Source organism: Lacerta agilis, chromosome 4, assembly GCF_009819535.1.
Source record: "Lacerta agilis isolate rLacAgi1 chromosome 4, rLacAgi1.pri, whole genome shotgun sequence".
Classification (NCBI taxonomy): domain Eukaryota; kingdom Metazoa; phylum Chordata; class Lepidosauria; order Squamata; family Lacertidae; genus Lacerta; species Lacerta agilis.
In genome coordinates this window covers 1206794-1228250 of record NC_046315.1, presented here as the reverse complement: position 1 = coordinate 1228250, position 21457 = coordinate 1206794, and the positions used below count along the sequence as shown (strand labels likewise).

The following is a 21457-nucleotide window of genomic DNA, read 5'->3' as shown; positions in this document are numbered from 1 at the left end:
TAATAAGAACTTTAGAACTGATAAATGAATTTGGACAGGTGGCGGGATTCAAACTCAACAGCAAAAAACTGAACTACTGGTTAAAAATATGGAGGTCCAGGAAACAAGCAAAATACAAGAAATTTGTAGTTTGGAAATTATTTTAAAAGTTACATATCTGGGTATATGGCTCACAGCAAAGAATATCAATTTATTTCAAGGCAATTAGGATCTGGAAGGAGATTAAAAAAAAGAATTTGGCAATTTGGAGTAGGCTAAACAACTCCTTTTGGGGAAGAATTTCTACAATAAAAATTAGCGTGCTTCTGAAAATGATTTCTTTGTTTGAATCTATCCTGGTGAAAGGAACAGCGAGCCGCTTCAAAGATTGGCAGAAGGACATATCAAGATTGATTTGGAATGGTAAAAAACTTAGGATCAAGCACAAATTACTAATCGATATAAAAGAGAGGGGAGGTTTCTCATTACCGGATCTGAAATTGTATCATAAATCAGCTTGTCTTTCCTGGATCCAGGAGTGGTTGACACTACAAAACACTGATCTGCTAGACCTAGAAGGATTTGATAATAGATACGGCTGGCATAACTATCTAAGATATGAGAAGATCAAAGTTCATAAGGGCTTCTTGAACTACGTGGTCAGGAAATCACTATATATCGTGTGGGCTTAATATAATATAAATCTAGGTCAAACATTTGTTGAAAATGTAGGAATGCGGAGGTAACGATGATCCACATGTGGTGGAACTGCAAAAAAAGGGAATTTTGGGAAACAATATACAACAAACTTTTAAAAAATGTTTAAATGTTCATTTTCTAAGAAGCCTGAAGCCATCCTGCTAGGCATAATGAGCAATAACATTCCAAAGAAATTTAAGAGACTCTTTATGTATGCAATAGCAGCAGCTAGAATCTTAATTGCAAAGGGTTGGAAAGGAGACTCAATTCCATCCAAATTAGATAGGCAGAACAAAATGCGGGAATATGCAGAATTAGCAAGATTATCAGCAAGATTCTAGATGACGTTGACCAAATATTTAATAGAGAATGGGACATATACAGAGTCTTATCTAAAAGAACATGAAATAAGAAAATTGTATAACATTAATATAACTGAAATAACTTTGGAGAGACAAAGTTAAGTGTGTAGTTAATAAATGTAACTTGGGAACCACATGGGGGTGTGTGTAAGTAATATGGAATATAATCACAATTTTGTTAACTGTAACAAGTATCAAATTTGGATTGATTTTTTCTTTTCCCTGTTGATAGTTTTGAGTTGTTATGTTTTTAAAATCAATAAAGCAATAATAATAATAATAATAATAATAATCTGATCCAGTATGAAAAGTTCAATAACTTTACAATAAACAACTTATATCAAACAAAGCAACATTCAAAAACCCATCAGAATATAATAATAAATATGCTGGTTAATGGCAAAAAACAATGATAATGAACACCCCCCAACTCTCTTCAGTTCTTCCTCTACCATAAATTTAATTAGCATTATTCCATAATTGGGGGCACCATTTCTTCCTGAGGCTCTAATCCCTATTTGTCTCCATTTCAGATTCTGAAGAATTGGAAATCAAGAACCAGGGTGATCACAACAAAATCTGCAGAGTGGAGAAGTCATGTAAAAATTTGGTGTGTGGAGAGAGCTGCAGCCAGAGCTCCCATTCCACTTCCCAGCAAAGAATTCTCATTGGAAAGAAACGCTATCAGTGCATGGAATGTGGAAAGAGCTTCACGGACAGCTACCACCTGACTTCCCATCAAAGAATTCATACAGGGGAGAAACCCTATCAGTGTGTGGAATGTGGAAAGCGCTTCAGGGACAGCTCCAAACTCACATCCCATCAGAGAATTCATACAGGGGAGAAACCATATCAGTGCAAGGAATGTGGAAAGAGCTTTAGTCAGAGCTTCTGTCTCACTTCCCATCAAAGAATTCATACAGGAGAAAAACCCTATTGGTGCTTGGAATGTGGAAAGAGCTTCAGTCGCAGATACTCTCTCACTTCTCATCAAAGATTTCATACAGGAGAGAAACCCTATCAGTGTGTGGAATGTGGAAAGAGCTTCACTACTAGCTCCTATCTCACATCCCATCAGAAAATTCATACAGGAGAGAAACCCTATCAGTGCATGGAATGTGGAAAGAGCTTCCGTGACAAGAGAAGTCTTTCTTCTCATCAACGAATTCATGCAAGGGAGAAAACTTATCAGTGTGTGGAATGTGGAAAGAGCTTCAGTACAAGCTCCCATCTCACAGACCATCATAGAATTCATACAGGAGAGAAACCCTATCAGTGCATAGAATGTGGAAAGAGCTTCAGTAGGAGCTCCCATCTCACTTCCCATCACAGAATTCATACAGGCGAGAAACCTTATCGGTGCATGGAATGTGGAAAAAGCTTCAGTATGAGCTCCTCTCTCAGTTCCCATCAAAGAATTCATACGGGAGAGAAACCCCATCAGTGTGTGGAATGTGGAAAGAGCTTCAGTACAATTACCCATCTCAATACCCATCAAAGAATTCATACGGGAGAGAAACCCTATCAGTGCATGGAATGTGGAAAGAGCTTCCGTCGGAGCACCGATCTCACTTTCCATCAAAGAATTCATACAGGGGAGAAATCATATCATTGCTTTGAATGTGGAAAGAGCTTCAGTAAAAGCTCCCATCTTAATACCCATCAAAGAATTCACAGAGGGGAGAAACCATATCAGTGTGTGGAATGTGGAAAGAACTTCAGTCAGAGTGCCCATCTCACTTCCCATAAAAGAATTCATACAGGCGAGAAACCCTATCAGTGCATTAAATGTGGAAAGAGCTTCAGTAAGAACTCCCATCTCAATACCCACCAACGAACTCATACAGGGGAGAAACCATATCAATGCATGGAATGTAGAAAAAGCTTCTGTCAGAAGGCGAAGCTCACTTTTCATCAAAAAACTCACAGAATCGGGAATCACAGGATCACAGAATCATAGAATTGTGGAGTTGGAAGTGATCCCTGGTGTCGTCTAGTCCACCCCATGCAAAGAAGGAATCGCAACTAAAGCATCCATGACAGATGGCCATCCAACTTCTCTTGTAAAACCTCAAAGAATGGAGATTCCAGCACCTTCCAATGGATTTCATTCCAGTAATCAGCTCGGTGTGATGGCCTGGGATTCAGACTCATGCTGAACCTGGGGCATCCCAGCCTGCACAGGATTCCCCGCCTCCAGAACCAGCTGAGCTGGGGCTGGGGCTTGAGTCTGAAGGGTCCTCACCTGTGCTGGATCCTCAGGTGCAGGCATCTGCTGAGTCTGCTCTGGCTCCTGATGGGAGAGAGGACCCATTGCCTGCAGGTGCCCCACTCTCAGCCCCGTCAGAGGAAGCTGAGGCTGCCCCTGGGTCCGGTAACCCACCAGCCTCTCCTGAGCTGCGGAGGCGAAGGGCAGAGAGACAAAGGGAACTAAGTTCTTGCAGGAGGAGTGCTCACCTCCAGGCCAGAAGGAGAGGCAAGTCACTGGAGGATCGGGGCGCCCTATGCCTCGGGGCAGATAAAGGCCGGCCAGCCCCAGCCCCAAGTTGCATGAGCAACACAGCTGCTAACGTGTGCCTGCCTGTGTCCTTGTGCCTGTTCTTGCCCTGCTTCCTGCCTTGCTCCTTGCCGGACTGACCCCCTGTTGGACTTCTGGACCTTGGACTGGACTTTGACCCTGCTTCACGGACGAACCCCCAGCGTGTTCCTGACCTCTGACTACCCAGCTATTATCTGACCCTGCTACCGGCCTGCCACTGGACCTGGTTGCCTCGCTGGTCCTGCCACTGTTGTTCGGGACTGCTGACCATGGTCCCGCTTGGCCCCGGGTGAATTTCTGGTCTTCCCACCTGGTGTCCTCTGGGCTGGGCACTCCTGGGGCCAGCACACCTGTGTGCTCACTGGAAGGACAGATCCTGAAGCTGAGGTGCAAATACTTTGGCCACCTCATGAGAAGAGAAGACTCCCTGGAAAAGACCCTGATGTTTGTTTGTTTGTTTTATAAATTATTTTTATTAAATTTTCCAAATCAATCCAATCAAAACCATATTAAATACATATACATATCAAATAATCCAAATATTCTGCCACATTATAATTTTTTTTTTTTTTTAGGACTTCCCATGCTTCAGGGTTTGGAGAGTTCTAATCTCTTCTCAATTTTACTGCATTTTATATTCATTTCCAAAAGTTCCTTTAGCTCTTTCTGTTATTGTCCTTCATTCTTTCACAGCCTCTGAATTGTTCCCACAGGCGAGTTAAATCTGTGTGGATTTTATGTCAATATGAACCTTTAATTATATAATGTTTTGATTTCCACACAGTTTATCTTTCCATTCTTGCTTGCTGCAAATAAACGGTTCTTCTGGGGGGTTTGCCAAGTAATATAATGGGACAGTGTAGAAAGTACAAAGGAGCTCACCCCCCCCTTTCAGTTCAGTGCCAACATACCATTCCGATGATTTCCCTCTTTCACTCAGTCCTTTTTTAGCATCTCAGTAGCTGGATATTTAGCAGATTAAATTCTCCCTCCTCGCTTGAAGCATGCCCAAAACTGAAATCCAATTTTTCATCTTAAAAGATGGAACTTGAGATGCTCCCCGGAGACAGCGTCCAGGAGAGCCAGGTTCTCTCGGGGGCTCTGCATCCAGTGCCCCTAGCCCCTCTTTCCTTCTGAATTCGGAGCTGGGTTGTTGGGCAACTGCAGATGAGGCAGTGTCTTCCCATACCCCTGGGAAGATTTTGGGAGACTGATTACTCCCTTCTCAGCCTCTAATTACCCCGTGGGAGCTAGAGCAATGGAATTTTCAGCCATCTTCCATGGCTTCTCAAGCGGAAGTCCGGAAAAGACCCTGATGTTGGGAAAGATGGAGGGCACAAGGAGAAGGGGACGACAAAGGATGAGATGGTTGGACAGTGTTCTCGAAGCGACTGGCATGAGTTTGGCCAAATTGCAGGAGGCAGTGAAGGATAGGCGTGCCTGGCGTGCTCTGGTCCATGAAATCACGAAGAGTCAGACACGACTGAACGACTGAAAAACAACAGCTCTTGCTGTCGAAAACTTCTTACTGATGTGTAGTATGAATCTCATTTCTGTTCACTTGAAGCCATTGGTTCATGTCCTACCCTTTGGAGCAGGAAAAAACAAGCTTGCTGCATCTTCTATTGTTTTTGTTTTTGTTACTTATTTTGGGTATATATTCTATTTATTTCCTTTTCTGACAACATTCCACATCAACAAAGCATAAACAAAAACAATACAACAAAGAAGAATCTTTCCTTTCAAACATTTTAAATAATTGACAAAAAAAATCAGCAATCTCTTTTCCTGGTTCCTTTTAAATCTGATTTGTTCATTCTGAGGCTCTGGAATGCCTCTCAGATGTAGTGTTGTGTCATTTTTTAAAAAATTCCAGAAGTGCAATATTATTTACAGTATCCTCCTGAGTTTCTCTTACTGTGGCTATCTCTGTTTTCATTCTTTCTTGATCCCTTTTAATCTCTCAGTAATCTTCTTAATTTCTCCTAACACCCTCCTCCAAAGCATGGACTGGTTTTTCCAAACCATTAGTTTTCCTGGATAGTGTTTTGATTTCTGTTGTCAATTCGCCCATCTTTTTGGTGTTATTTTGTAAATCTTTTCCAAATTCCACCAGGATCTCTGGTATATTGGCATCTCCTTATGCGGCCCCCCTTTTAGCTTGTCCTGGTTTGGGTGGTTTCTTTTGTTTAGCCATGTATTTTCTGTTGGACTATTATTTTTCTTTCCAATTAATTTTTTTTGTTATTCTGAATGTCTCCACTGGGTGTCTTGGGGAATATTATTTTATTTTCTTTCTCCTGTAGTAACCGATATTATCCATCCTTTGAGAACCACGATATTGTTCTCCCTTTGCTCTTTCCCCCTCTTTATCACAGTCTTTGATCTCTAATACTTGGAAGCAGCATGGTTTCAATTCCATTAAGTGAGGCAGCTCATCCTCTACTAACATACAGTCTTTTCGTGTTTTTCCCCTATCTGTATAATTAAAGATTCGCAGAATCCTCCGTAACTGCTTGTTCTCTCTCCTCCTGGCACTTTTGCATCCTCTCGACTGGATATATAGCTCAGGGTGGGTATTTATCTCTAATTTTTAAATTGTAACAATTGTAATGTTTTTGTTCTCCCTTCTCCCGTTTTCTCTCCTCAATGTCTTTGCAAGATGTTATGCTTTACCTTGGCTTTTTTCTGCCAATATTTGGCAAATGCTTCTTTTCCCAATTCTGGAGAGGACTTCCCTTTCTCTCCAGAACTTAGCCGAATTGGTTCTTCACTCTTTTCTTCCATTCTACCTTTTCTTTGGCTTTTCGCCTTTTTTGGGAACGCTCGCCACTCCAATAAGGGTTACAAGGATTTTTGCCGTTGAGGCAACATGACCCAGTGCCGTGGCTCGACCTTCTCATGCAGAGCTGCCACTGTGGGGGCTAGAATGGAGTTCGTTTCAGCGGGTCCTCTCCAGTCTCCCCGTCTTCCCCCAGGAGGTTTGGGGACACAAAGCATCCGTGGAGCCCCCCAGTCTCTAAACATGGCAACGGCACTCCCTGAAGAAAGTCACCGGCTCCTTCTTCCCCATCGTGGCAAACCGGAAGTCTGTATATTGTGTTTTTATATTGTGCTTGTATGTTATGACTGCCCTGAGACTTGTGGGTATAGAGCGGTATACAGATTCAATAAATAAATCAAGAAATGACAAACTGGGAGGGGCAGCTAATGTCACAAAAGCCAGAATTGGGATTCAAGATGCCATTAACAGATTGGAGAACTGGGCCCAAGCTCAGAAAATGAAATTCAATAGGGAGAAAAGTAAAGTTTTGCACTTGGGAAGAACCGGATGCACCAATATAAGACGGGGGTTTGATGGACAGCAGAGTCTAGGGATGCAGTGCTTGAGAATTCCACCAGAGGGCTGGAGCCTCTTTTTGATTGGCTACCCAGAGGGGGGTGGAGCCAGCACTTTTGGAGGGAACATAAAAGGAGCTGTTTCTGTGGGAATTTTTAGAAGGGGCTGGATTTGAGATGGGAGAAAGGGATGGTTGAGAGAAGATAGGGATGAGAAGAGGGGTTGACGGAGGATCTAGACACATCAAAGAAGCGCTTCAGTTAAAGGCATTGTAAATTCAAACAGGGAAAACAGAGAAAACTGGACTCCACAGTGCCATCCGGTGCCACAATATTATTATCACACATACATTGCATAGCAACCACTTTTTATTTACCAATCTAGCTGAGTTGGCATGGAAGAATTTGGGTGGGGAGTCAGGAACTTGGCCCAAAAAGCAGGGTTTCCCCATACCTATCCCATCTCCTTGGAGGGGGAGAGCACAGCCCCCCAGCTAAGTTTGGAGGACGGGGCCAAGGGGTATAGCCGGGCATTGCAAGGCAAACGCACCCAAAGCCTTCAAAATATGGACTTCTCTGCATTTTGCAACATGGTTCCCCAGCTCAGCAATGTGTACTGGGTTCAAGCAGGCACCACCGACATTGTCTATTACTGTAGTTCATAAAATTTATATACCACTTGATTTTAAAAGCCACAACCACCACAAAAACCAGAACAGAGAACTGAAGGGAGGTTGGCTGGCACATGGTGCATCTGGAGGAAAGAGGGGGAATCCCTTGCACGAGTGCTAATCTTTCCACTAGCATAATTTACCGTATTTTTCACTCCATAAGACACACTTTTTTCCTCCTAAAAAATAAGGGGAAATATCTGTGCCTCTTAAGGAGCGAATGGTGGTCCCTGGAGCTGAATTGCCCAGGGGCCAAAAGAGGATCATGCTTTTTATTTTACAAAGAGAAAAGGGGGTGTTGAAAGGACCCCACTCAGCAGCTGATCAGCAAGAGATCGGGAGAGAGATAAGAGTCCCGGCTCCCTTTCAGCCCCGCCCTCCTTTGTTGAATGTGCTGCAGAGGGAGGTTGTTTGTTTCCCCAGCGACATGGGACTGGCTGATTAGATTATCTGTCTGGAAACTGTAGAAAAGGCTCCCTTTTCTTTAGAAGCTGCAGAAATGTGAGTTGAATCCCATTAAAATGGGGCTTTTCCTCTTTGCTTCCCCCCCCCCTTTGCAAAAAAAGCTGCAAAACTTTTAGCTGATCCTCAAAAAACCAGGGCTTCACCCTTTGCAAAAAAGCTGCAAAACTTTTAGCTGATCCTCAAAAAACCAGGGCTTCACCCTTTGCAAAAAAGCTGCAAAACTTTTAGCTGATCCTCAAAAAAACCAGGGATTTTCCCTTTGCAAAAAAGCTGCAAAACTTTTAGCTGATCCTCAAAAAAACAGGGCTTTTAGAGGAGGAAAACCAGAAAAATATTTTTTTTCCTTCTTTCCTCTAAAACCGAGGTGCGCCCTATGGAGTGAAAAATATGGTATTTGAATTACCCCCCCACTCCTGTTTGATCAGAAGTCCACTTTCCCTGCTGCCCACACAGAACCAGTTGTTCCAAGAAGCAGAAGGGCAAGAAGAGCGACAGCTCAGACCCCCCCTGAATGGCAAGCGCATAAAAGGGAGAGTTGGCCAACGGGGCCAGGGAGGAGAAGAGACTTTCGAAACCTCCCCTGGAAGAAGAGCAGCCCAGCCACCCTCCCTGCCCTCTGCCCTGGGCTGCCCTGGCCCACATCTGCACAGAGAAGAAAGGAATCTCTATTTGCGACAGCCATCCACCATAGCAATAAAACAACAATATATGATTTACAAAGAATATAGATAAAAAAGTCAATTATATAAAATACATTTTAGGGTTTTGAATTAATAGTGAAATAGTGGATCTTATTCTAATTGCCCTGGCTAAAAACCTTGTAACCTTTGCTTTCACCTGCTCATCTGGATGTGCCAAGAGAAAGGACACTGTGACAGTGCTTGGGAGACCCGGAATGGACATTAAAAGAACGGACATTCCTCTTTATAAAAAGTGCAAGCCGAAAGGACCTGCGCCACCAGTTCAGTACCGCCATCTCCACAGGGACATAAGCATTTTCCGTGTGGAATCTGTGGAAATCGTCCCTCAAGTCCAACTGAGGGCAATGCATTCTATCTTGCGAGAGTAAAAGCGTGTCTATATTTTGGAATTGCTAAGTTATGCAGATAGGGTGTCAGAGAGTTGAAATGGGGGAGTGGGAAATAGCCGTCACATTGGCAAAATTTCCTTATTGTGGCCAAGTTGTTCTGGACCAGGAGGTGTAAGGAACTGAAAGGCAGCTAAAAACCTGCAGGTATATTTTCTGGGGTGGATGTGGGGCCTCCTATCTCCAGTTCCAAGAGAGGCAGGGACAGCGTGTCTCCCTCTTCCTCCCTCATCTGAGCTCCGGCTGGCTGGAGACATGAGAGCCACCTCTCAATATCTGGAGGGCTGACCCATGGAAGAGGGAGCCAGCTTCTTTCCCCCTGCTCTAGAGGGGAGCACCCAAAATGATGGGCCCAGAGGACCAGAAAGCAGCTTCTGCCTAAACAGCAGGAAGAGCAGCAGAATCCCTTGGGAGGTGGCGGACTCTCCTTCCTTGGAGGTTTTTAGCAGAGGTTGGGTGGCCATCTGCCACGGATGCTTTAGCTGAGATTCCTGCCTTGCAGGGGGTTGGACTAGATGACCCTTAGGGTTCCCTTCTATCCCTCCCATTCTAGGATGAGTTTCCTTGCTTCCTGCAAACCCCTTTTCCCAGTTTCTGGACAAGGGAGGGAGCAGATCAGAGACCAACCAAGAGGGTCCCCTCCAAAAAAAAGCATCTCTGAGATTGTGGGGGAGGGGGGAGAGAGAAACGCATAGAGGGCTGAACAGGATGGACCCGGATTTGCAAGGGTTAAAGGGAACTGAGCTGCATTCCTAGAGAGGACAGGAAGTATGGGGGGGGCCCAGGTCCTCCAGAACCGAGGCCCCTCCCTCCTGTTCCTGCAAGGGGGGGGCTGCCTTGCTTTCCTCTCCTGCAAATGCGGCATTGCAATCCTGCATGGGGATCTGGTGAGTGTCTTTTGTGCAGTGGGGAGAAGGTGGGGGGGGTCCCAGGGTTGCAGGGGAAGGTGGCTCGTGGGGGGAGGGCAGGCCCCGGGAGCAGGGGGTCCTGCCATGGAGGGGGGGGCGGTTGCGAGAGGTTTGCAACTACAGTACTGTATATTCTGCATTGGTATAAATGTGCTGCTTGCCCCTTTGGGAAGGGCAATCCTCTCTTGGGATCTGGTGAGTCTCCTCTCTCCCCCCCCCCAGAGGGTGCAGTGGGGAGAAGGTGGGGGTCCCAGGGATGCAGCAGGGGAGGGTGCCTGGGGGACCCTGATCTGCTCATGCGCAGTCATTGACGGGCGAGGTCACACGAGGTCTGCAACTACAGTACTCTATATTCTGCATTTTTTTAATATATATAAATGTGCACTTTGCCCCTTTGGTGAGGTGTCTGTGGGACAGGGGAAGAGGGATGCGCAAATAAACCCCCTTCAGATTTAGGAATCAGCCACATTTATTAGCATAGGCTGCAGCCAGACAGAAACGTTTGGACACTAGGTAAATGCAAGAAATGGAAAACAACGTCAGCCCTGACTTATGCAATAAATCATGATACTCCTTTTGGAAGATGGAGGTGCCGAGTTGAACTGTGGAACTCTCTCCCACAGGAGCCAGGACAGGCCACAAACCTGGGTGGCTTGAAAGAGGATGGGGGCCAGTTCATGGAGGAGGAGGAGGAGGAGGAGGAGGAGGAGGGGAGGAGAGGGCGATGGGTGGCTCTGCTCTCCCTCCAAGGCAGCCATGCTCCTGGAAAATTCCCAGGAGGAGAGCTTGGCTCTTACGCTCCAGTCCTGCAGGGGCACAAGGCAGGAGAGGCACCAGGTTGGCCCTGTGGAAAGAGGAGGCTGGACGCAAGAGGGGCCCTCTGGCCTGATCCTGGCTGGCACACTCGCGCCCATTCGAACATGCAAGCCCCCGGAGGATCTTGGGAGACTGAATGGAAAGCCCTGCTGAGAATCAGTGAGGGTCTCACCATCCAAGGCAGGAGAGAACCAGTGTGGTGTTGTGGTTAAGAGCGGTGGACTCATAATCTGGTGAACCAGGTTCGCGTCCCCTCTCCTCCACATGCAGCTGCTGGGTGACCTTGGGCTAGTCACACTTCTCTGAAGTCTCTCAGCCCCACTCACCTCACAGAGTGTTTGTTGTCGGGGAGGAAGGGAAAGGAGAATGTTAGCCGCTTTGAGACTCCTTCGGGTAGTGAAAAGCGGGATATCAAATCCAAACTCTTCTTCTTCTGCTGCTGCTGCTGCTGCGAAGGAAGCAAACCTGGGCTGAGGCTGAAAGAGGCAGCCCCCCCCCAAGTGCTGAGAGTGGTTGGGAGACCCTTTCCCTCCACGACCCCCCCCCCCACTGAGCTCCCATTCCTAGGGATCCCTGGGGGTGGGTGTATCCTAGCAACTCTCAGCATCCTTAGCAAAGGACAGCTCTAGGCTTTTCGGAGGAAGCCAGGACTGTTGGAAGTGGCCTGATCCTGCTGTGAAGATGCAGCGCCGGTCGGGGCCTGGATGTGTGTGTGTTGTCTTTTTTATTCTCTTTCTGGAATAGCTTTCTACTGGGGTTTTGCATATCACGAAAACAGCACAACAGATTTGCAGCAAGACCTGCAACATACGTCTCGCTACTAGTGGTCGGTATATAGCAGGGGTTGCCAAACTTACCCGTCCTCTGGCTGGTTCCTCCAGCGCCGATTGCGCAGCGGGCCAGAGGGTGGGGAAGCAAGTGCACGCTATTTCCGGCGCACTTTTGGGTCTGCGGAGGCTGTGCGCAGGCACACAAGCTGTTTCCGGCGCTCCACCGACCTGAAAGTGGGCAGCTGCACCACACCGCACCGGTAAGAGTGGGCAGTGGCAGCGGGGGGGCAGCGTGGGCCGGAAAACTGAGTCCCTCAGGCCGTATCTGGACCGCAGGCCTTAGTTTGGGGAAGGCTGGTATATAGCTTCTTACTTTGTGAGTTAGTTTAAGCCAAAACAGAAAAGGGGAAAACAGAACATTTAGCATCCCACAGCCAAACGTCTAGACAAGAGCCCTTGTGGATGTGCATGGGTTAAATTGGAGCAAGTCATTTTTCCTCTTAGGTGGCGAATGAATGAAACAGGATCACGTGCTTTTCTGTTGATGAACCTGGGAGACGGGTTCAAATAGAATGCAATGATTTTTCTTTGAATTCAAATTTAGATCAACCAGATTGCACCAAATGGTAATGGGGAGTGTGTGTGTGTGTGTGTGTGTTTATTTTCTTGGGCCTTTATTCTCCCCCAACCTGAGACTTCAGGGAACATGTTAGATCCAGGAGTACCCCAAGATTACCAAGAAAAAGGGACCCCGCCCCTCACTCCCGCCTCCAGCTGTCTGCAGATTTGGCATGGTACTTTCCTGGGCAGAGTCTGGGCTGTGGTACAGTCCTACCTACGCTGGTTACTAGCAACTCTCATACACACTTGCTCAGGGAACCATTTTTCTTCTCCTTATGATGTATCAGAATTATAACAGAACAATGTATTTGCTTTGTAGGATTTCCTAGCACCTCTCATTAGCATGGGCAGAACTTGGCAGAAGACCAAAGGGTACCTTCTGATCTCTCAGAGGCTTCCTGAGACCACAGATGGATGAGCGAGACTCAGCTGGCCCTGAAACAGGAAGAGGCCATGCCATCCAAACTGGGAGCAGTGGGGGATTCTGGGAAAACCCAGTGCAGAAGATCCTGGGTGAGGAGGACTCCCTCCGCTCAGAGGTGCAGAGCCGGCAGTTGAGGCAGTTCTGCTGCCAGGAGGCCAAAGGACCCCGAGAGGTTTGCAGCCGACTCTACCACTTTTGCCACCAGTGGCTGAAGCCGGAAAGGCACACGAAAGCTGAGATGCTGGACCTGGTGATCTTGGAGCAGTTCCTGGCTGTCCTTCCCGCGGAGATAGAGAGCTGGGTGAGGGAATGCGGAGCGGAGACCAGTTCCCAGGCGGTGGCCCTGGCCGAAGGTTTCCTCCTGAGTCAGGCAGAGGAGAGAAAGCAGGTGAGAGAGACTTTCCTCTGGATACTCCCAAGGGGCTCCAAACAGGACGAAGAACATCCCATAATGCTCTACTGATGGCCCATTCTTTTCTGTGAAGGCAGCCATGGAATGAGATCTAACACCGTTAAATATTTTGTATTTGTCATTCTCTTTCTAATATTTCTTGCCATTCTTTCTCTGTTTTGAATCCTTGTTTCTTTTTCATTGAAAGGATCATTTTGCAGAAATGGACCTGGATTCCTGTGAGGCAGAGAGGCCTCCGTTGGACACCAGAGAGAGGCCACTGGGTGAGGAGGAAGGTGGTTTTTCCTCCATTTGGTCTCATTCTGTTGCTTTTCCAACTCATCTGAGGGTTCTTTTCATCTTGTTTTGGGGGGAGGAAGTTGGGGACAAGGGTCCAGGGGTGGGGAGATGTATTTCTGCACAACTAACATATGAAACGGGCACAAAAGTCCAAATGCTCTCAGCAGGTAAGGCTTTCTCAAAGGCCCATCTGTAGTTAGAGATGCCCTGTTTCACCTGTGAGAGAAGCAGGCACTCCTGGCATCCTGTTTACCTTTTTTCTCTTGCAGGTGACAGAATGATGCCGGCAAGACCTCCTGATCCATCTTTCCATGGGGGCAGAAGGGAAGCAGCGGCTGTGGAACCAGATCAGGTCAGGGGAAGCTGTCTTGCCCCCACAGAGGCCGAGGGGTGTAATGACAACAACACTGTTGTCTCAGAGGAGGACATTTCCCTTTTTCTTTTAGGGTCCAGTGTGCTTTGAAGATGTCACTGTTTATTTCACGGATGAGGAGTGGGAGTTGCTGGATCCTGACCAGAGAGCTCTGCATAAGGACGTCATGGAGGAGAATCGTGGGATCGTGGCCTCTCTTGGTAAGGCTCCTTGTGGGATCATAATATCTGTTTTTAAATTCAAAACTGCTCTCTTTGATGAACCTCATATATTTTCATAGAATTCAACTGTGCCCCCTTAAATCACCTTGGATTACAATATTCCCAAAATAAACCTTGAACAGTGAATTATTCCCCCCCCCCCCGTGAATGTTCTTCCTCCAGTTGCAGCTTCTTAGAGAATTATCAGACTGGTCTGAATTGCCCAGGCGATTTTAAATGTAAACTTCTGAGTTGTTAGGGAAGTTGTAATAGCTCCTGTCATGTTTTCTGTTTTTGTTTTCCTCCTGTCAGTCTTTGGTTGACCAAAGAGAAGACAGATGTTGGAAATGGAGGGGATTGAGCGAAACAAAATCCATTCAAGAGAAGAGCCAGTCTCATGGAATCACAAATTCATTTAGGATGTCAGTTGAGACTTCCAGTTTGCCGTAAAAATGGCAATAGGGTGCGAGCCCAGTTCTTAGGTATGGACTCGGATCACCCCAAGGGGTCGGGGGGAAGTGAGAAGGTGACGTACCCCCAAAAAGCTCAAGAGGGTTTCTTGAGCCCCGAAAGCATCCAGCAATGGTGGGAAGTTGACAGCATTTGCAGATGACCTTGTGATAACTGTGGAAGACTCTAGGGCAGGGGTCAGCAACCTAAGACCCATGGGCCACAAGTGGCCCACGGGGGTTGTTTAACCGGTCCACGAGCTGGCCACTTGGCGAGCCCCTGCATGCTGCGCTAAACCGACACAGCGCGGTGTGGAGACTTGCTTTCGTGGCGCCGGGAATTGCGGGCGCACACACAATCCAGCCCACGGAGGGATCTCCACTGGAGTGAACTGGCCCAAGCAAGGTAAACCTTGTCGACCGCGGCCCTAGGGTTAGTATACCGAGGGTTAAAACAAAATTAACGAAACAGCATAAAAACGAAATTAAAGCAAATTATGGAACTGACAATCCTGCAAGATATTTCTTAATGTCCTCATAATTTTTAAGCTTTAGTTGATTCTCTTCCTCTTTCAACAACCATTTATATGTTAACCAGTCTCACATTTTTTCTCTTAACCGCCTTTGCTTCCAAAGGTGATATCCACCAAGGTGTTTCATGCTTGATTAGATCTTTATATTTCCTCCCCACCAAATATAACGCTTTTCTTACAATGTGATTGTATAGAGGTCTTTTTTGTTTCTACTTATCTCTCCCCATATGTCATTTTCTTTTCTTTTGAATGGCATTTTGCTGAATAAAAAATCCTCTCAATACTGCTTTACTGGCGTCCCAACCTATTTTTTTTTTATAAAGAATTTATTAACATTTTCATAACACAACACAAACCCAAACCCACACCTACAAATACATAACAAATACAAATACATATATTGCCAGGATTCTTCTTCTTGTTTATATACCTAAGGAAAAAAAAAATTCTATTTTCGAATCTTGACGTTTGACTTCCCCTGCCTTTTCACCTTCGGTTTTAAAACTATATTTTACTTCCATAACAACTTTTCTCTAAAAAACAAAACAAAGAAATTAACTTCAAATAAAGATAACACCATTATCTTAATCTTCATGTTCTAACATAAATCTTAACAAAGTATTCTTATAAAATCTAAACTTATTTCTTCTGTCCTTTATCATGCTGCTATTAACATAAAATCTCAATATCTCCTTACTTAATCAAGATAGACTTACAATTAACAACCTTCACCCTCCGAATTCAGATACCATAACAAGCCATTTAAATTTTACATTTAATACTTCACCCCACACCCCCTCTGTCCATTGTCTTTCTCTGTCTTTCGCCGGAACCAATCTTCCAATTGTCTTCTTTTCCCAAATGTCCACAGATCCAGGCAGCATTCACAACAAACCTTGCATCAAGCTTCAGGATACACATCCCCTCTTTTCTGGGCTCCTCCGCTTCTTTGTACCATACTTCTTCTTTTTGTAGATATCTTAATTCCACGTCCCTTGCCCCCGAGCTCCCACCTCGGGGTCTGGATATTGCAAATCTTGCCGTTCCGGGACTGCCACCCCCAAAGAACGGTTCTTTTTCCCGGAGTCGCCCAGCCATTTCAAACCATCCTTCAAGTATCCCTTCTAACTCTTTGCCAAGGTTTCCTTCCATTGTGTAAAACTTTTGAAAAGCCTCCTCTGTGGAAAGTAGATTTTTTTTATTTATTATCCCACTCAAGACTTTCAATTTCCGATTGAGCAGTTCTAGTCTCAAGACAGTAAGCATTTCTTCGTCCGTTAGTCCAGAGTTCAAAACAAGTTCAAACACAAAGTCCAGCATGTTGGGGGAGGGGGTGAGTGTCAAATTTCAGTTCCTGTCTTTTCCTTCCTTTGTTTCAATTATTTCCCACGTCAGTCAGTCCAAATTTCCCATCGCCATTTTTCTGAAGCCAGAGCGTAAAGACCAAAACTTTAAACGGAGATATTTTCTGCCCACTTAATCCCCAAAGGGAAATCTCAGCAGTCTCAGTTTTCAAATTCCAGACACATTATATCCATTGTTGTAGCAGCAGTCACTTAAACTGGTTATTTTCTTTCCTTCTCCCGAAGGGAGGGAGGCAGGCTGCCTTTCCTCTTCCCCCCGGATCGTTCCAAAGGTAAAAAAGTCAGTCAAATACTCACGACCACCGGGTTCTTTCAAATCATTAATGACAGGTAGAACTTAGACGCTCATCTCGGGATTTGTCGCCGCATTTGCATCCCGGTTGGGGCATGTCCCCTATAGCCCGGCTCCGTCGTCCCTTCACCCCCACTCCCCCTTTACAGGGGGAGCGAGGGAAGGGTTCGGAGCCACAACGGGCACAGCCGGGGAGCCCAGGGTGCGGGACGCTCTTCCCGCACCCCACCGGAGCCCCGCTTTGCGGTAGCGGGGCTCCAACCCCCGGGATGGACTGGGCGCTTCGCAGCCGAAGCAGCCCACGACCACCCGCTATGGCGTCGCCGCCGGAAGTCCGTCCCAACCTATTTTGATGTCCATTCCTTTATTTAGGAGGGGTGGTGGGAAGTCCAAGGGTTTGAGAGAATCCTATTTTTCTTATTATTTATATTTGATTGTCTATGTAAACATTTAATTGAAAATCCAATAAAACAATAATTATATAAAGGAGGTCAGTAGATCCCCATTAACATATGCATCCAACTCAGTAGTAAAACCACCGATCTAACAAATGTGATATTCCTCTATTACCATTGTTAACAAGTTTTCTTAATGAATTGTGGGCTCTTTTTCTCCAATAGACACTAATCCATTTCTCTCTTCATTGCAGATCGTGATGAACTGGAAATCAAGAATAGGGGTGACCAGGAAAAAATCCCCACAATGGAAAGGCCTTATAAATATCTTGAAAGTGGGAAAGGTTTCCATTCCACTTCTCATCAAAGAAATCCCACTGGGAAGAAACCCTATCAGTGCATAGAATGTGGAAAGAGCTTCAGTCATAGCTCCCATCTCACTTCCCATCAAATAATTCATACAGGGGAGAAACCATATCACTGCTTGGAATGTGGAAAAAGCTTCAGTGCGAGCTCCTCTCTGAGTTCCCATCAGAGAATTCATACAGGAGAGAAACCCTATAAATGTGTGCAATGTGGAAAGAGCTTTCGTAAGAGCCACCATCTCACTTCCCATCAAAGAATTCATACAGGGGAGAAACCCTATCAGTGTGTGGAATGCGGAAAGAGCTTCAGTATGAGCTCGAATCTCACTTCCCATCAAATAATTCATACAGGGGAGAAACCGTATCAATGCATGGAATGTGGGAAGAGCTTCAGTCACAATTCCTCTTTCACTTCCCATCAAAGAATTCATACAGGGGAGAAACCCTATCAGTGCTTGGAATGTGGAAAGAACTTCAGAAGGAGCTCCCACCTCACTGACCATCATAGAATTCATACAGGGGAGAAACCCTTTCAGTGCTTGGAATGTGGAAAGACATTCTGTCGGAGCACCGATCTCAGTTCCCATCAAAGAATCCATACAGGGGATAAACCATACAATTGCTTGGAATGTGGAAAGAGCTTCAGTCACAACTCCTCTCTCACTTCCCATCAAAGAATTCATACGGGGAAGAAACCCCATCAGTGCGTGGAATGTGGAAAGACATTCTGTCGGAGCACTGATCTCATGTCCCATCAAAGAATTCATTCAGGGGAGAAACCCTATCAGTGCGTGGAATGTGGAAAGCGATTCTGCCGGAGTACCGATCTCACTTTCCATCAAAGAATTCATACAGGGGAGAAACCATATAATTGCTTGGAATGTGGAAAAAGCTTCAGTACGAGCTCCAATCTCACTTCCCATCAAAGAATTCATACAGGGGAGAAACCCTATCAGTGTGCGGAATGTGGAAAGAGCTTCAGTACAAGTTCCGATCTCACTAAGCATCAGAGAATTCATACAGGGGATAAACCGTATCAATGCATGGAATGTGGAAAGAGCTTCAGTCACAACTCCTCTCTCACTTCCCATCAAAGAATTCATACAGGGGAGAAACTCTATAAGTGTGTGGAATGTGGAAAAAGCTTCAGTAAGAGCTCCAATCTCATGACCCATCAGAGAATTCACAGAGGGGATAAACCCTATCAGTGTGTGGAATGTGGAAAGAGCTTCATTACAAGCTTCTCTCTCACTTCCCATCAAAGAATTCATACAGGAGAGAAACCCTATCAGTGCGTGGAATGTGGAAAGAACTTCAGCTGTAGCTCCGCTCTCAGTTGCCATCAAAGAATGCATACAGGGGAGAAGCCATATCAGTGTGTGGAATGTGGAAAGAGCTTCAGGAAGAGCTCCGACCTCACTTCCCATCAAAGAATTCATACTGGGGAGAAACCCTATAATTGTGTGGAATGTGGAAGGAACTTCAGTACGAGCTCCTATCTCGCTAAGCATCAGAGAATTCATAGAGGGGTAAAATCCTAGCAGTGCAGGGAATGTGGAAGGTGCTTCAGTCACAGCCACAGTCTCACTTCCCATCAAAGAATTCATATGGGAGAAACCATATAATTGCTTTAGGTATACTGTAGCTCCTCTCAGTTCTCATGAAAGAATTTAAAGGGCAGGAAAAACCCTTTGTTATACCGGGGCTTACCTCCCTCCCCCCTCAATATTTTATTCAAGTTGGCACCCCTGGTATAGGGTGGTATAGAAATTAAATAAATGCATTAATAAAATAAGACCATCTTGCTCATCTTCCTTTGCACACGTTCCAGCTTGTCAATATCCTTGTTACTTACTACCATTTTTAAAATTTATGTGCCCTTCATCTGAAGATTTCACAATATAAACATACAGGATGAAAGCATGGGTTTCTCAAAAACAAGTAAAACCAGAGAAATCTCTCCTCCCCCTTTTTTGGATGGAGTTACAAACTTTGTGGATCAGGGGACTGCTGTGGAAATAGTGCATCTTGATTTCAGTAAGGCTTTTGACAATGTCCCATGTGATATTTATGTGAGGAAGTTTGTAAAACGTTGGCTGAAGGAGGGAACTGTTAGGTGGATTTGACTTACCAAACCCAAAGAGGACTCCTTCATGGTTCCTCATCATCCTGGGGGAAGGGGACAAGAGAGGTGCTGCAGGGTTCTGTCCTGAGCCCGTTGTTGTTCAACGTCTGGGCGGCACCACAATTTAAGTATCTTAAATGCTGTTTGCCTGGGGAAATCAAGAAGGTGGGGGAACACAATCCATATTCGTTTTATAACATTTGGCCAATGTTTGTTGAATACATGAATTGTTAAGAATACACCTAGCACTCATGGGGAAAGGTGGCATAATATTTTAGAATAATCAAATGAAATTTGTAACACATGGCAAGAATGAAGTCTGTTCATCAGGACAAGTTATTTGTTGTTTAATGTTGTTACTATTACTTTCTTAAAAATTTTCTCTGTACCATGAAAATAAATAAAAACAATGTTTTGTTTTGTTTTTTAAAAAAAGAAGAAGGTGGGGAAATCATGTGAACTCTTCCATTAATCTGCTTGCTTGTGTTGAGTGTTATTTGGAGACTGTAACTCCCAGCAATTTCACATTATTCATGTGTTTCTGTGTGTTCAACACCCATGATTGCAGGTGAATAAAAGATTTCCTAGGAAATTCCCTTTGACTGCTTCTGTATTGCTTCAAATGTGACTTCACTTACAGCTAAGAATAAACCATATTTATTGCTGATAAATCATACCATAGTCAGCTCATTAATCTCAACCCCAACAAACCCTGCGCTGAACCTGAGCAGCTGCTTTCTTCCCATTTCTTGGGTGGAAATGACTGATAATGAAAAGGAAGCAGGGAGATAGTGTCAGGAACGTGGATTCCCAGGACCCAGTAGGAGAGGCAGCATTGGGAAGGGAAACAAGGGAATGAGGCTTCTGGTGAGGGAGAAGAGTTCATCTTGAGGGCTGACAGCCCACAACCACAGCCTTTCCCAGACCGGACACTCACTCCCAGCTCAGTTGGAGAGAGAGCTAGAAGGCAGCCAAGGTGAGGGCAGGCTTCCAACAGGTCAGATAGCATTGGAAGCGTCCACAGACGGTGAGGAAGAGCCAATCCAGGCTCTCAGTCCTTGAACTTGGCATTGGAACACCTCAAAGAGTGTGTGAGTGTCTGGAGGCGGTTGGAGGATGGATGGCTGCTAATGGATTCAGGTTGAATCCTGACAAGACAGAAGTACAGTTTTGGGGGGATGGGGCGGGCAGGTGTGGAGGACCTCCTGGTCCTGAATTGGGTAACTGTGTCCCTGAAGGACCAGGTGCGCAGCCTAGGAGTCATTTTGGACTCACAGCTGTCCATGGAGGCACAGGGCAGCTGTCTACCAGCTCCATCTGGTATGCAGGCTGAGACCCTACCTAACTGCGGACTGTCTTGCCAGAGTGGTGCATGCTCTAGTTATCTCCCACTTGGACTACTACAATGCGCTCTACGTGGGGCTACCTTTGAAGGTGACCCAGAAACTGCAAATAATCCAGAATGCGGCAGCTAGACTGGTGACTGGGAGTGGCCACTGAGACCATATAACACCAGTCCTGAGAGATCTGCATTGGCTCCCAGTACGTTTCCAAGCACAATTCAAAGTGTTGGTGCTGACCTTTAAAGCCCTAAACGGCCTCTGTCCAGTATACCTGAAGGAGCGTCTCCACCCCCCATCGTTCTGCATGGATGCTGAAGTCCAGCACCAAGGGCCTTCTGGCAGTTTCTTCACTGTGAGAAGCCAAATTACAGTGGTACCTCAGGTTACATACACTTAAGGTTACATATGCTTCAGGTTACATACTCTGCTAACCCAGAAATAAGTGTGGTGTAGTGGTTAAGAGCAGTAGACTCATAATCTGGTGAACCGGGTTCGTGTCTCCGCTCCTCCACATGCAGCTGCTGGGTGACCTTGGGCTAGTCACACTTCTCTGAAGTCTCTCAGCCCCACTCACCTCACAGAGGAAGGGAAAGGAGAATGTTAGCCGCTTTGAGACTCCTTCGGGTAGTGATAAAGCGGGATATCAA

At 45.7% G+C, this 21457-nt stretch overlaps 2 protein-coding genes across 2 annotated transcripts in view; one reads left to right on the top strand and one right to left on the bottom strand.

Moving 5' to 3' along the window:
- LOC117044870 overlaps positions 1–21457 on the bottom strand; it is an 878236-nt gene that overhangs the window by 353908 nt on the left and 502871 nt on the right. The window lies entirely within an intron of this gene.
- Positions 2052–21457, top strand: part of LOC117044871 — a 628087-nt gene continuing 608681 nt past the window's right edge. Inside the window, 4 exon segments of the mRNA XM_033145648.1 lie at positions 2052–2739; positions 15993–15996; positions 17382–18827; positions 21329–21335. Coding sequence (XP_033001539.1) covers positions 2152–2739; positions 15993–15996; positions 17382–18827; positions 21329–21335 — 2045 coding nt within the window. The 5' untranslated portion in view covers positions 2052–2151.